At 41.1% G+C, this 17,229-nt stretch overlaps 1 protein-coding gene across 2 annotated transcripts in view; it reads left to right on the forward strand.

The window, feature by feature from the left end:
• Positions 1 to 1,032: 1,032 nt before the first annotated feature.
• Positions 1,033 to 17,229, forward strand: part of galnt9 (polypeptide N-acetylgalactosaminyltransferase 9) — a 67,005-nt gene continuing 50,808 nt past the window's right edge. Inside the window, exons 1-2 of one of the 2 annotated variants that reach the window (XM_042102068.1) lie at positions 1,033 to 2,117; positions 14,570 to 14,750. In XM_042102068.1, coding sequence (XP_041958002.1) covers positions 1,874 to 2,117; positions 14,570 to 14,750 — 425 coding nt within the window. In that variant the 5' untranslated portion in view covers positions 1,033 to 1,873. Of the gene's footprint in view, positions 2,118 to 14,569; positions 14,755 to 17,229 lie in introns of both variants that reach the window. The other variant, XM_042102069.1, reaches the window with a different exon arrangement.

Genomic DNA, 17,229 nt, shown 5'->3' on the forward strand with positions numbered 1-17,229 from the left:
AAAAATGAAGCGTAAAATACATTCATGAGACTGTCATTCTCTGTATTTCTCTGTCGTTGCTTATGACTCTTCGAGTACAAATTGTCTGTACCACTGAGGGTTTCATTTCATACGTACATGGTAGGTCCGATGTACTTGGAATGACAATGATTTTTGATGATGCCATTTAATTTTTTATGTTTCAATCTGTGCTCTCTAATCATCTACCTGAACTATGAAGTCATATAATAGGCCTGGCATCATTTGGGAATACAAGGGATGTAAAAATGGTATGTTTGTTAGTGAGCCTGACATATGAGCATTTATATGCTGTGATGTTAATCACCTTTATATGATTAATCTCAGTAATGAGTAGAAAGCCATATATGGCTTACATTATTTACTGTAAAGCCATAATTGGATTTGTCTTCTATACATCTTTATGGGTATGGCTGTGCAGTTTATGGAATTATTTCAATGAAGGGTCCTTGGCTTGCCCTTGTGAAAGACTGCTAAAAGCCTTTGGTGATGGGTTCTTACAACAATTTGCAGTAAATATCTGTGTGTGTGTGTGTGTGTGTGTGTGTGTGTGTGTGTGGCGGGGGACATAGGAACATGGACACAAGGGACATATTTGTCCTCAATGAACTCTGACAGGGTAAAGCAGAACATATTCAATTATAGTAGATGGACAACCCTTATATATAAAAGTACAATAACAATGGACATGTTTCAATTCTTCAGTACTGAAATGGGCACAAACACACTGGACAGTAGCACAGAAAGCCAATTATGAGTAGTCCAGTTAGGTAGCCTACAGAGAGTTATACAAGCCCACAAATGTCAATTTAACCCACTGACCTTAATCGTTTTATAACACATACATTATGCACATATCCAAATATCACTGACTTCATTTCCCCATCAGTGCAACTTAAGCAATATGTTGCAAAAAATAACCCCTTATGTTCTTCCCTCTTATCCACAAAACAGTCATTGAATATTTATGAATGTAGCCTACCTCACAACGTCAGAGCACACAGACAGAGAGAGAAAGAGCGAGCGAGAAAGAGAGAGAGAGGGGGGGTGGGATGAGGAAAAGCATGTGAGCTAGCCAAAGAGGAAGGTTTTCTTGTTCACCATGCAGAAAGCGCCGCGGATACGGCTACCATCTGACTGAACATTCGTGTGTTTGTTTTCCAGTCCACTTTTGTCCAACGTTCGAGACCGGCCATACGGCGTGATGCTCGACAATGTCCAGGTCCATTCTGGGCTATCGACACGATTGAGCCACATTTCGATGCATATGTGAAGCTTGTTCAGTACGACCAAACGCCTTTGAGGGAGGAATGTCACAGCTGCACAAGGGATGCTCTGCAAGTAGACTGTATCAGCTTAGAATGGTCTGACAACGAGTGTTTGCAATCGAGCTGATGTGTGTAAAATACGGAGAGACCATCTCTGCCCTAAATTTGGAGGATCTGCGAGGATTTCGGGCTGAGGTGCAACATCGCGGGGCATTTGTGTATTTTGACCGACTGTAGCTCTCTCCGATTAGAAAGGAGTCAGAGCTATAAATGCGATCATGAGGTTTTTCAAAAACATCTAGCATAAAGTCCGATGTATGTACTATATGCTATTATCAATACTACAACATTGGACAACAGAGGAGACCTTCGCTGCATATGAAAAATTCGGCGCCTTAATGTCAACACAACCCCAGCCTCCGACCATCCCAAAAGTGTGGTGCTGAAAGGATAGCTCACGTCGTTTCGGGATCCGAGAAGTGATATCACCCCAGACCTTTGTTTTTTGTATTCACAGGACAGCTGTTTCTCTGAATGGATAATTGTTTGATTTGACTGCGTCAGCCTGGCTGCTATCGGGGGCTCATATGGCTGTGGCACGCAAAATCAAAACTTTGCTGACGGTTAACATTCTGGTGTTTGTTGGTATCATATTGTTCTCGGTCTACTGCAGGATCCAAGACCGATCCGAAGAGCTTGTCCAAGTCGGGCGAATTTCGGAGCAAAGGCTAAGGACCAGGAATGGCAAAGTTGTTACGAACTTGGTGGACAGGCAGTCTATCATACAAAGACTCGAGAGACTTGAAGACGTGGTGTACAATCAATTAAATGGTAAGAATCGTTAAATTTTGTAAATATCTGACCACAAACGTGTTTTGTATACACGTGACAGCTGGGTAGGGAATGAAAATGTTTTTTTTAGGAATATGTCCAGTAGGTGCCATCTAAGCGCATTTCAGTTGCACATCTTGGACTTTGTAGCATCATGTATTTTTATTTTTTTATTTTTTTGCTTCATTGTGAGCTGTTCTTCTGAGTGTGTTTATGCATAACGTAATCAGACAAGTCAATTCATAAACAGTCTGAATGTGTAGCACTGCCCTTTAAAGGTTAAGGCATCAGATACAACACATCACAGAAGATGCTTATCATTAAGTCATTTACTACATTTTCCCTGAGGGATAGCAACTGTATTTTTATTAGTGTCAGTTGCAGATTCTTTGCAGATGCATTGACAGATCACTTCCACGCATTCATTCTGACATGTATTACTTAGTTCATAACTACAATCCATGTAGTCCTTGCAAAATCACTTTGCAATGTAAAAGTATGATATAGACTCTATCAAATATTAATTTCCCCCAACACCATCAAAATGGTAAGTGTCAGTGTTTTTAACATGCAACACTGCAAAGTTCAAGCAGTGGTATTTTAAGAGGTCCAGATGTTGGCCTGTTAGGGCAGTTAAGGTTATATCAATATAATGTTATTTTTATGTTAATGTTGTCGATGCTCCAGGAACCTAAGTGAAATTATTCAGGGATCTGACTTGACGGGCAGTCGGGCACTCGGCTCCTGATCACTGGCTCTCTGTCATCTCCGAGTGGTCAAGGGCAGGTTGCTGGAGGGCTGGCGAGAGCACGCTCTCTTCAGTGTTTTTATTTGATCTTATTATTATTCTGCAGGACCGGCATCATTTGTATATGAAGGAGGTCACTCTGTCAGTTTGAATTATCCCTTTCGTTTGGAAGAGAGCCAGGAGGCACTGCCTCACAAAAAAAAACCTCTCTAATGCATCCACTCACCCTGAGAGCTTTCAAGCTTTGGGAGCGCCTCTGCACATTTTCCCCTGAAGGACTAAAGTTTAGAGAATTAATTTAGCTGTCACCAGCCAGTACTTTGCTTATTCCACCGCACCCCGCCCCCCCCCCCCACACACACACACACACACACACACACAGCTATTTGTAAACATACAACATTTATTTACTGTTGAATGGTGCACAATATGTTAATAGCATTGCGTAGTATAGCAGCTGAAATTGTCTGTCGAGTTTAAGTAAAGTGGTTAAGTTAAGTTAAGTGTGTTCTTTTCATAGAGGGGGCTCTTTGGAGCTGTAAACGACTGAAGCTGATAGCCCTAAAATAGAAGAAGAAATAGAAGAAATTTACAAAGAGCCCTTTAGTGGAGGGATCTTTGACTTATATTGTCCTTAAGGTAAACAACAACAACAACAACAACAACAACAAACGACAACATTTGATATTTGCTGTGAAAATGTACAGGTTTTCTTGTGGCATGTGACATGTAATGCAATCAATCATCATCTAACATCTAATATTTTATCATGACAGACTGTGTAGCATGGTCTCAAATACTGTAAGTGTATACTTTTTGGGGGAATTTGTTGGAACTTGTTAATTAATGCAAAATGTATCTAAGAGATGGTAACAGTTCAATACATCAGTAGCAGGGGTATTGTGAGACCACTTATCATTTCTGAACAGTAAATGGCCACTTAAAAGTGTTGTTCTGGAAGCCGTTTTAAAATCACTGTGTTGACAGTTGCGCACAGGAGAGTCAATAGCGGAAACATCAGGTATGCTGTGTACATACACAGACGTTTCAAAACTTCAAAAATGACAGAAAGATCAGGAAAGTTCTCACAAAAGATGCACATCATCTCTTTTTCCTTCCTGCATCAGCAGAACTGTGCTCGGGGATATTTACAGTTCAGCACTAGACTCTCTATTTTTACTCTGCCCACAAAAGTTGTCTCAATCAGCCAAACTTTAGCTAGATTATGTTCTAAGAGGCAAAGTATAGAGTTTTGGACTGAGGGGCCTCTGACATAAAGTGCTTGCAAGACTTTGATTTGCACTTGAACGTTACATAACATGAGGCACAGGACATTTCTGTACTGAACACAATTGTGTGCCATAGGCCAAGTTGCACAGTCTGTCAGTGAGGCTTAGGTAAGAACACTAGTAACATGACACATTGGTAGAATTAACTAATGTGATGCATACAGTACACTGTACCAATGTAATTCAAGGTCAGATTTATTTTGGTCATGTGAAGGGCACATAAGCACACCTCTTGTTCCCTGTTGCTGTATGTAGTTCTGTGGTCAGGGATGGAATATTCATAGAAAATAAAGTCTAAAAGCCTTCACAGCTCATCAACGACTTTATCACCAAAAGATGTTAGCACATTTCTAAGCTTTTATCGGTACCAACAGGTGAAAGTGACCTCATCTCATGGACACCATCTTGACAAACTACTTCCATTCATCTTTATGAAGTGTTTTATGGTCACCTGTGATGGGTGCATTCAGAAACCAGTTTATCTCAACATACCAAACAGTAACAATCACAACATATTTTGGGTGAAAATTATGACAAATGTACTCTGTTAAATCACGGTTGGTGCTAGTCAACTCAAAACATGACATGATACATAGAAGAAACTAGCAAAATAAATCCCAGGTTTTTTATAGTTATTTCCCTGAGATTCATTATTTATGAACATGTCACATTTTAGCGTTTAAAACATCCACAAGGATTTGTATCTCTTCTGCATTTGAAAAATAGATCGCCCTACCACATCGCATCATGAATATTTATAACGAAGCCCCATCAGCTTAGACATGCATATATTTATTTTGCCTTTAAATCATTTACAAAAATGGAGTGTATTTCAGTTAAAACTACAAAGTCCCAAATAAGACACAATTTGAAAGCTGGTACATAATGCATTTCCCCCTACAGTAGGTAATTTATGTGCTTTTCACAGGTTGCTGTGTAAACTGGTTACACGGAAATATTGGGCGAGAGACACTTCAAGATTATGCTCTAAGTCAAGATTCCTTCATATACAATTTTCAGTTGAATATAGTAGACTAATAGTAGGCCACTTATGAACTAACACGATAGTTTGGTGGTCAATTACTTGTTCAGGGAGGGACACTGGTATATAGTAGAGATATAATCTTTTTTCCATTTTTCCTGTCCAGTGATTTCAGCTATATCATATTTTACATAGTTGTTGATATAGAACAACCAATTTCTGACCATGATATTAGATTCATGATGAGACATGTACTGCTCTGGTCTAAATCTGCCTTTATACCCTCTGGTCTCTTATATCAAACTCATTGCCTCTAATTAGAGTGTACAATATTTGGACTGACAAATAAGTTTATCGTTTATTTTGACTAGATCAGGCCAAGCCATTTTAGAAGGATACCCCAAATCATATTTTATTGGAACTGGAAAGTACCTATCAGTTAAAATGGTATGGCGCAGGGCTTGTTTCCATAGGCAACACAAAAAAATGTGTTCTGCTCAGATTTCCCCTGTGCCCATATTCTTGTCTACCGTACAGTTATAAATGATAAAAAGTTGATTAGGTTGACATAAGAGCTATTCATGTAGACAATAGATGCCACTTTTGCCAAGAGCAAAAGAGCATGGGGGTCAGAGTAGCACGGATCATTTTGTGTTATGTGAGCATGCATTGGAAAAAAGTGTTAATCTTTTCTGGGAGTAACATGGTCAGACGTCATGCCGTGAAGATGACTCCATCGGTCCTCAACGGCCACCATTAAATTACATCCGCCACCACTGTCGCCTCCTCCACATTGAAACAGCCTGGTCTTTTGTCTAGCTAAAGAACAACAATCTTAAGTAAAAATCCATCTGCATTCGCAGAGATGTCCTTACTGCACCACGTTTGTCTATGTTGAGCATGATGGCTTGGAGTTAATAATGCTAAGTGCTATTATCCACATTTTCATTGTCTTTCACATGATGCCAGCATTTCTTTCTGATAAATGACTTGCTGTAAATTCATGCACATCCAGTTCCTATGAAGACACTACAAGCTATTACAGCAATACGTTGACTAGATTACATTGGGGTATACTTGTATTACTGATTCAAGAGAGCTGAAATAATTGTATTCCCAGTATTCAAAGATTCCAGTGTTGATGAAATATTGCAGCTTGCCAGCCAATAGGAATGCATTCATGTAATATATTCATATTCAATGCCATTTTGGATGTGGCCTACCTAATTGAGTGGTCTGGCCCTTTGTCCATGTGAACACAAAACCATGACTCTCCATTGGTAAATATGTCCACACAGACATCTGTCCTTCGCTTATTCAGTCTCTGACTTTCATAATGTGACTGTAAGATTTAGCATGGAAGACCAGATGTTACACTGAGGCAATAGTACTTTCATTTCCCATGGTGTGCTTCAGCTGGCACAGTTACATCAAATGTCTCCTCCCTCAGCGTTCTGTCACTATTTCCTGGCTAAGGATGGACTGTGGACTATTCAGAAGATGGGGGATTTGTTCACTTTAAGCTGGCACTCTGCTCAAGGACCTCCAGCACGAGTTGTTCAGTTTGTGTTTGTAATCTGTCTAATGTCAAGGGCTTAAGTAGCCATTTTTTTTTTCTTTTTATGGCTCTTTTTGTTTGTGGGTCAGCAGAAGTCAGACTCGAACTCATGATCACTTTATTTGGATGTTTTATTCAGCAAAATGTCTGTTGACCCTTTTGCCTTTGGAACAAGCCTATTCAAAATCGCTCATTTCTGTTTTGCTGATGTTTTCCTTGAGCTGAGTAATATATAGATCAAGTCATGTAATGACTCAGTGGATCAACACCAGCCAACGAGCACTGTAACCGCATCGCCCGTACAGCATACGTAGCCTGCTTTCCTGCCTGCTTTGCGGTTGTCACAATTATCCCTTAATGTCTAATTTGGTTTGTATTCTGCTTGTGTGGAAACACAGTGCTGTCAGCACAAACAAGCTCACTGGCCATCGTGCGCACATGTTTATGTGGCCTCTTTCAAGGACACGTATCAGAGCAGCCTATCAAAATAATGAGGGGTCTGTCTGGTACACCCCGCTCCATCACTGAGTGGGGATGTTCCACTGCCCGCTGGCTCTGTCTGGCAGCCCGGGTCCAAAGTTGACGTGAAGGGGCGCTAAGATACAGTGACATTGCAAGTAGGCATGCGTCACCTTGTCAACTCTCAGCACTATTTATTTATTTTGGTTTGAAGAAGCAGTGTCACTGCTGGTTCCCCCTAGCCTGGCTAGCGCCACCACTTTGATGTGAAAACAAAAAAACAGAGGTAATTTGCAAAAACAGATAGCTGAGGCCTATAGCCCCACTTTTTTACAAATAGGCCTTTTTATAAACCATGTGTTTTTAAATGTAGGCTACATTTCATAACATGATTTTAAGGTAGTTGGGTTCTTTTGATATCGAAACAACATGCCATGATGACCTGGAATTGTAGCCTGGCTAGCGCCACCACTTCTCAATGAGACGTGGTCTGGGAACCAAACGTTCATTTTCTCGTATTTGAAAAAAATGCCCAGATCCGTTTATTGGGTGCCACGGATGTCTATCAAATGCGTCTGTGCATAGCTCATCATCGTCTTGCTTTCCCCCCTGTTCTGTGATTGGTTCCCTATCTCAGGCGAAAATTTGCTCCATGGTCTCCAGGCTGCCTTAGCAGCGTGAATCAAATCGCGCGCAAGGCAGCATGGGAACACCCAGGTTAGTTTCCCCCGCCTCTCCAAATGTGCCCCTCTGAATGCATTTGCTAGAAACCCAATCAGACATTACTTGTTGATGGGACTGGATGATGAATGGGATCTAACATAATGATCTCTGAAATCACATATGTGTGCTCACCATAATAGTGAAAGCTTTTAGCAAACCGTAGTGGCTGGATGTCCAGAGCTGTCTCATTTTATTAATTTTCTCTGGCTAAAAGAATTAGAGAAGTCTCGTTTTACAATTTTTATTTGGCTAAAAGGCATGGCTTTTCTATAATGACGAGTAGCATCTTACAAAGTGAACAAAGGCCCCACCCGTTAATCACCAGCATACAACATTAGATGAAAAGTGCAGGGATAAAATGACACTGTAAATCTTACTGCTCTGCTGAGTACAGTCTTGTCGAGGTAGAATAAAATATGCAGAATATGTGTGTTTACGTGTACGGCATCAATAAAACTCCCATTTATTATGTCAATGAGCCATGCATTTACAGGTGTTAGAATGTGTTATGATTTTGTGCCTCTCTGACTGCCGCTTGGACAGCAGTTTAAAATAGTGGATAAACAAACAAGACAGCAAATGTGTAACATATTCAGTCATCCAAACCAGACGCTTTGATTCTGGGATATTTATGTTCCTTTTGTTTTTGACTCAAAGTCATTTGGAAGGTGACTGATATTAGCATGGTTTCCCATGGATGAAAGATTGCTGGAGTGTTCATTTGTGACACATACAGAGACTGTGGTTGAAATGAAGGTCAATTATTATTTTTTCATATTTTTATCCTCAGACCACTTAACTGATGGGATAGATTTATGGCTGGCCCGTCCTGGCGTGAACAGCCATACCAGCCTCCATGACCTTTTGACCTTGTGATGTTGTGGGGTGGGGGGATGGGGGGGGGGGGGGGGGGGGCACTGTGCATGTCTGCTTCTGCCAGAAAGAAAAGCAGACATACACATAAAAATTTCATGATGACCTCAGTGCAGTAGAGGTCTTTCAACTATTGGTGCCAGTGGTGATGCGCTATTGTGAAGGAAAATGACAGAAGTGGTTAGTACTGCCCACACACCCGAAGTCATAGGGTGCCTCGACCCATGACCCACAGCCCATGGCACATTAGAACATAATAATTTGAGAATTACTGATTATTTTATGACCTTCTTACAACCAAGACTGTTTTCAAAGAAGTCTCTCTCTTTCTGGGCCATGTTGCACCTCGATTAGAGGCACTTTTATTGGGAAGAAACTAGACCATACAAATGTTGTGGTTTATGAAAAGATATTCTTTAGTTTGTATGAAAAGATATTCTGTACATTGGGAAAACTGTCTGAGGTCCATGTGGTGAAACAGCAGGGGTAATTATAGCTGAAACATACACATGCTTGGCGTCCAGGAGCTTACTTATAAGGACATGTACAGTATGCCTAGAGAGACTGGGCAGACTAAGCGGCTGTTCAGCAATGTCAGAGGTCATTAGAAGGGAAATAGACTGAAGACCAAGGTACATATGTATTGCCTAATGTAGTAAGAAGGACATAGGAGCTCTGTTCTATTCTGTGTTCACATGCACAAAATGTCAGATGTAGCTGGCTTCGCGAACCTGCAGTATGCTCTGTATTGGATTAAAGCTACACCTTTTGAATCAGTTAATTATAATTCGACACCACACAAAAACCTCTATTCGCCCTGAAGGATGCAGGTGTTGATGCTATGTTGAACATAAAAAAAAATGATATATTGACATCTATATTCAGACAACAAACAAGTAGTGCAATTAGCCATTTGTCAAAGTCAGCCTCCAAACATGCGGTGTATTTCCATATGGCTTAAAATCTTTGCAGCACAACAGAATTGATGCTTTGCCATTTCTGGTTGGTTGGCTCCCATGCTGTGGGACCTTCGGCAGCTCACATGTGATTTACAGAGCTTTGTCTCAGCACTGCATTTTACAATTTATACAAGAGGAGTTTTCGCACCTCCTAAAATGTCTCTCATGGCTGGTGAGTGTAGAGCATTTTAAATAGACTGGGATGAATAAGACGCATTATTTGTGTTCTGTAAGTCATCCATTGATTGTCTCTATACTAGATGCCAACAGCAATGGTGAGCTATTATTTCTGCATCTATGATTCCCTATGAAAAATACATAAATTGCCTCCAGACCAGTACAGCTGTAAGTGTACAAGGGTGTAAAGTTATAACAAGCTTTCCCTGTATTCTTACACCTGGCCGGTTTCTAATGGCAGCCATTATCACTTTGAGAAGCAAGTATCACCACTGAGCTTCAAACAACAGCTTTTTGGTGAGGACAAAGCGCTGCAGTTCTTTGAGTGGCACCACTGGGAGGTTGTTTCCTCACACTATGTGAAGATCGTGTGAGTGCCTGTACGATGGCACCTCAAATCTACCATATCTGAACAACTTGGTGGAACAGTGGTGGAATGAGCGCTGAGGCTTCATGGTATGTGAGCGCAGTGCTGCTGCACACTGCAGGGACTATAGTCTGTCATAGTGTAATTGCTACATGGAATGTGTCCACTATCCATGTCCACTGCGGTCATCTCGTTGCTCTAGTGTCACAGTACCCACAGGAATGATAGGGATAGGCAATATAGACTTAAAACTGTAATACAAAGTTGTAATACAAACTGTTAATGTTTTTACTATACTATTTTCATTACATTTATACTATATGAAAATAGTATAATTCACCACTATCTTCCTGCTCTCAAGTTACATCAGTGTACAACCTTGATCTGAAAAAGTAAAAAGTAAAACTTAATCCTGACTCTAGTCAGCAATTAACTGTTTTTGTTGCAGATTCGTAAACATGTAATCGACTGTATCAGTTCTACCACTGATTCTACCAGTATCATGGATGGTGCGATATGCCACATCCCTCATGCCAGCTTCAATTCCCCTGTCAATGGCTGCTGGTGAAATTCACACTTGATGATGCTCCCGTTCAGTTATGCAGTGATGGTGTTGCCTACAGGGCTGTAACATGGCTCCTTACCAGTGTTCAGTGTGTCCAAGTTTCTGAGGCATGCTAAATGAGTCTGCACTCTTACTGCCATGCTGTTAACCGCTGTCCATGGTTCTGATTTAAGATGCTACTGATCTTGTCAGTTGTGTGTTTTGTTGCATCCCTGTCCATTGTCAATGTGGTATGTAGCCACATATAAGTAATTAAGTAGAATATATATACATACACACATATATATATATATATATATATATATATATATATATATATATATATATATATATATATATATATATATATATATATACTGTATATACAGCTCTGTGACCAGCACCCCGCAAAGTTCCAAGATTCGGTGATGTGTCGCTTTTTCAACACTTAACTGTAGCCACGTAAAAACAATTATAGTTGTACTATTTGCCATGTCTTTGGTCACTTGGAGAAGGACTATAGTGATACCCATACAAGCAACACCACGCTACATCCATGTGGACCGATACACAAGAGTCTATTGTTGTAGTGACTCTTTTGTTTGTTCACATGGCCATGGCCTAATTTTGCACTGAACACAAGTTCCAGCTATGGGGCTGCACTGGCACTTTTAAATTCATTGTTCCACAAATGCATCTCTGACACCTACCAGTGCCCGTGTGTTTTCCTTCCGTTGGAAAAACAGCATTAAGGTTATTTAGCTATGCACGATAGTAACATTGTTTATAACATAATCCTGTGTGCAGTGTGCCAAGATATGATGGCATATATCTTGTTTATAACACCACTTAAATTTCAGCTGACATTATGCAAATGTAGCAGGGCCTTCTAGACCTGCATGATTCCATCTAACATCTATCCATACGTTTTTTTTTTTTTTTTTAATGAATACTGTATACATGTATGAAATAATAATATGGTCGCTATGATATTTAATGCTGATCAATACTCCCAACACTAGGAAAATGAGACAGCCCTAGACATCCAGTCAATACAGTTGCTAAAAGCTTTCCCAAATGCTGTATGTTTTACTCTCGCTGTTGGTTCCTAGAGTTGATGAGATATCATTTATATTAACTGTCAGCGGGAAAATAGAATGATCATCCATGATCTGACATATGCAGGTCCCATACTATGGTCTGTTCCAAGAAGATCCAATGTGTACAATAGAAGCCCTCTACATCATATGGTCATACATACATACTGGCAAACAGGCCATGGCAGAAGTCAAGTCTATTAAGGACGTCAGCAGCAGCTTCTAAGCATTATGATCTTAAAACATGCTTGCACATCTTATTTTTGCAGCTAACACCCCCTACTGCCCCTCATATTCACTTTTCATAGCCATCACTGCTAATGATCACAAGTGTTTTTCACGAGAAGGTGAATCAGCACAAAAAAAAAAAAAACAACGTGCCAGCCAGAAACAATCCTCGGAGGAGTTATCAAAGCAGCTTTCTCCCCAGCAGGGTGTTTATTAGCAAGCAACCCTTTAAAAAACACAGCAAGAACTAGGCATTCCTTTCCAACATGGCAAACTGCTCCGCTGGCAACTCCTCTCACTCCCAGGGCCCAAAGTTGGCCTGCTGCGGACTGCTGCAGTATAGACTGCGGAGCGAGGATGCGAGTTGGGTGAGGTCAGAGCCCATGAAGCCCTGTGGTATTGGGCGGGTTTGGGGGGCTGGACTACGTTAATATGCTGCTCTGCTCAGCAGCTGACAGAAACCTCGCTGAGTTTAGTGTGTATGCCTCTGCTCTTCCAGTAATGGATTTTCTTCCCCGTCGTTAAACCAAGCCAAAGTGTCGGGGAGGAGGGAATAAAGGGTACTGCAAGAAATGGGAGCAGTGGAGAGAGCGTGCACACACAGCCAAGCCTCACATGGAAGGAGGAGACCATCCTAAATGTTTCAGTGACCGGTGTGTGTGTTTTTTTTTTTTCCAGATTGGTTTTGTTATGGAAAGTAGATTTAACATTCAGTGTGTCGGTGAGGCTGGCCAGATGCCCTCTGTAATCTCTCATCGAGGGAGCAGGTGACAGTTCGCAACCGTGAAGCTTGTGCAACAACCCCCCCCCCCCCCCCTCCATCCCCAAAAAAGGAAAAAAGAATAGGCTTAAGATCTGTGGCTTTTCTCTAGCCAGAGCCAGTGTTGATCCTGAGCTCATTGCATTTCAATGTGCGTTGTTTAATTTCGCTCACAGCCCATCTGGATAGGCAACAGAACAGGAGGACAGATGAGGCTTGGCTGCAGATTATTTGTTCCGTGAGATCCCTTCTGTCTGCTTAAAGCATCAAATAACTTAATGCTGCAGATAGCTCTTGCATATCGACATTCACACTATAGTTTTGTGGCACGCATTAATTGTATCATTTTTTATCGGCTTATAAAACTTTGTGAGATTTCAGCTGGGCACCGCACACTGGGCTAGACGGCAGAGTCGGGAGATGTCTGGGTGAGAAGTAGTTCCGTGGTTTAGCTGCCTCAGGCTGGGAACCATGGAAATGGAGAGGGCCACGCTCTTTCAAGAGTATAAGATGCTCGCTGTCACTCTGTTTCAGCCCCAAAGACTCAGCAGGGATGCTGTGAAGCTGGCAGCGTGGTGGGAGTGTGTCCTGGAAGCTCCAGCAGTCACTCTCTGTTGCAGAGTAGAGGCACACAAGGAGGCAGAGAGCCTTTGTTCTCCACTGTGCTGGAATGAAGTCAGGGAGATGTATGAAAGTTGCCCATTTGAAAGTCTTGTCGAGGTTGCTTTAATACTTTGGTCCCATGTCAGAATATATCCCATTTCTGTGCAGTAAGCATGTTTGGGCGAGAGAGTTAGGGTGCTGCATTCTTTTACTCTATCAGCATAAATTGTCCCTGTGGCTGTGGTGGACAGATACCTGAAGCAATCTAACGAGATTCTCAGTAACACTATGAGGACATGTTGGATAAAAAAGAAAATAGAGTGAGAGTGGGTCAATGGAAGAAGTGACAAAGAATTGCAAATAATGTAATATCACTGGTGACAACTGAGCCATGAGAATCCCATTATGAAAAGGCTTTAAAATCACATTTTACTGCTACCTCAGCTGGTTCAATAAGGCAATAGGGACGCAAAATCATTACAGTAATTAACTGTAACTCTTCAGCACAACTACCACAAAATGTAATACAAGTAGTGTTGGATGAATGTTTGTAATAGATAATCTTGTTGTAAAGTACTTTATCTTGTATTATATTTGCTGTTACTGACATATAGCAAATAGCATACATACAGTACACTGGTTATATTTTACAAGGCTTGTTGGCAAGCAGGCTAGCGCTTCCTATAATTTTAGTTTCATTATTGTTAATTCAATACAACGCCAATTAGCACATGAGTGCCAATGTTCTGCTGAAAATAATTGTACTGCTGTTGGTGTACCTTTGCGAGTTCAAGGCTCCAAAAACCCTTTTTATATGTAAACCTGGCTTGGACATCAAAGGAATCTTAATAAATTCAAGATATTCCAGATATCTAACATATATTAAATACACATAATAACCTGCATCGCCCCGACATATATTAAATACCTAACATGACAACAAAAGCACCAGAGCGCCCTCCCCCATCATTTAGGCAGTTTATTAGTTTGAGGCAGTGGTTTAATGCTGATTTTTGTATGTGGGTCTGAGTGACTGCCCAGGCTCTCCTCTGACGTTTCCCTGGTTGTCTGTGTGTCCGCTGCAGGTCTGGCCAAACCCATGGGGCTGGTGGAGGGGCCGGGAGGCCTGGGACAGGGAGGCGCAGCAGCCACGCTGGGGGAGGACAGTCGAGAGATGGAGGGGAAGTACGAGGAGTACGGCTACAACGCCCAGCTCAGCGACCGCATCTCCCTGGACAGATCCATCCCAGACTACAGGCCAAAAAAGTGAGTTTCTAGCGTCTAAAGCACCAATGGTTTACAGAGAACTCGTACAGCAAAAGTGCCCTTTGCATGGAATCATTGTGACAGGAAGGGATTGGATCAAATATAAACTGAAACAGAAATATAAACTGCTGCTGTCCCACGACTGTTCTGAGAGCAGGCTAGTTAGAGGCTTTAATAATGCAACAAGAGTCCAGTAAAAGAAGTATTTTTTTATGAAAGAAGTTGGCGACTTTGCCAGAATATTAATGTTCCTCTTTAATGGATTTTAAATTTAGACTGGGGGCTAAAGCCCAGATACAATGAGTGAGAGGGAATAATGAGGGCTGCCAGTGGCATTTATATCACGCTGCGATGACGAAAAAAAAAAACCTCAGTGTCAAAGTAGGCATAGAGAGGAGGAGGTGTTCAGACAGCAAGATTTCCGTCGCTTCTTTTGTGACGGAAACAGTTTCTCTGGTCCTGCCTGGCTTTTGTGCAGCTGTTGAGTCTGTGGTGTCTGGTGCCGGGTCGGAGGAGGAAGCCAGACGAGCTTGGACAAAGAGTCCAAGTAATTAATACCAGCAGCACAGAAGGGAAACCACTTGTGGAAATGGGGGGGTGCAAAGTATTGACGGTATGTATGAGGTGGGCTATTGAAACATGCAAACCATTTGCATTTTCTACTCACCAAATGAATTCATGCTGTTAATAATGCAGGCCTCTGCCCAAATAAGGCTCTCTGTTTGGTTCCTATATCAGATCAGAGTGAGCTTTTTTAGGTGTAGAGATTTCTTGTGAGCCTTGTGAGCATTGTGTGATTGTGAGCATGTGTATGCTTTGATAGTCATGTTCATCCTCTGAATTCAGATGGATACAATTAGTCATGCTCTCATGAACAAATACGTGCTACTAATTATTTTTCTCTGATGTAAATTTTCACTTTCTCTGATCATGTCACAAACCAAATAACAGTAGTTCAGACGTCTGCAAATTCAATCAGTGGCATTCACAGAATGTTTATGAATATGCCCAGACATGCAGGCATCATGCTGTAATGGGTTATTGACATTTTGGGGTTATCTACTGAATATCAATAAAGACACAAACATTGCAATTGGAGAATTATGACAATTATATTTAACTCTGGTCTATGCAAGTTGAACTTGTCGTTGTGTAATTGGCTTTTTGTATGTTGACATGAACACTGCCCAATAATAATCATGTACTTTGGCTTTAGGCAAGCAGTTTGATATGAAAATGCTACACTGTTGCAGTAACTCATTAATTCCATGTCATGAGGGCACCAACATGCTATTTCATGAACTCCAAAGCCACTGTTTTGGAAGATCCGGTTCATAAAGAATTGCATTTTCTTTCTTTGAATACTATATAAGTATAAGTATAAGTATATATACTCTTTTGATCCCGTGAGGGAAATTTGGTCTCTGCATTTATCCCAATCCGTGAATGAATTAGTGAAACACACACAGCACACAGTGACTAGAGGGTAAATCAGGCATGAATGCCATAACAGTAACAAAAGCAAAACTAAATGGCTACAATTATGTTATGGCTTCATCCTTTGACCTTGCTACTGTACATGCTACACCTTTCCAGCATATTCCATGGACATTGGACAGCTAGTTTTTGCATAATCCTGCTGACAGACAGATGGGCAGATGAGTGGACAGGCAGACAGACAGACAGACAGACAGATAGACAGACAGACAGACAAACCATACTGAATTTCCAAACCACCAATTACCTATTGGTGGTAACAATATACAACATACTCTTTCTTCAGAATTGCCTTCTTTGTCCTAGAATGGACCTCACTGGATACACACCATATGGTCATTAGTTGTTGATGGTGTTCTTGCTGGTCACCTCCTCAGTTGAATGTGGCTGCATGTTGCTCCATCCCAGACTCCAAGAGAGAGACTAATGAGGCTTCATGTAGCAACGGGCCCATGTGTGTTTCCCTTTTGATCCATACACCTGTGACAGTGTCTTAAAAGGGCTGGTAGCTACCCTGTCCTTCTGAGAGGTATAGGCTAATGCTTTGAAAGAACCAACTGTCACAAAGACCCTCACACTAATTAGTGGCCACCTCATGTTTGTGTATCTTGTGATGGTTGGGAATGTGTGATATCATTTTAAACAGCCACTATCAGTTAATACCCATTAAACTTAATTAAACATAAATTGCTATATTTGATTTTGATTATGTTGTAGCTGTTTTTGTTATTTCTTTTTTCCGGTTTCCAATTGTCATTTAAAGGTGACAAGTAGACTGTATTGTTTAATATAATGCAGCCATGGACACCATGCTGTTACATGAATTCTCTTAAGTAGCCTACATGTGAGCCAAGCATTAGAGAATGAGTTGTTCGGGACTTCCTGTCTGATTTCTTATTAGACCTACTGAGTGGTCAGAACAGTAAACAATGGAACCACACTGAGGAACAGCGATAGTCAGATTTCTGAGGTAAACTCAACA

The sequence above is a fragment of the Alosa sapidissima genome, chromosome 8 (genome assembly GCF_018492685.1).
Source record: "Alosa sapidissima isolate fAloSap1 chromosome 8, fAloSap1.pri, whole genome shotgun sequence".
Classification (NCBI taxonomy): domain Eukaryota; kingdom Metazoa; phylum Chordata; class Actinopteri; order Clupeiformes; family Clupeidae; genus Alosa; species Alosa sapidissima.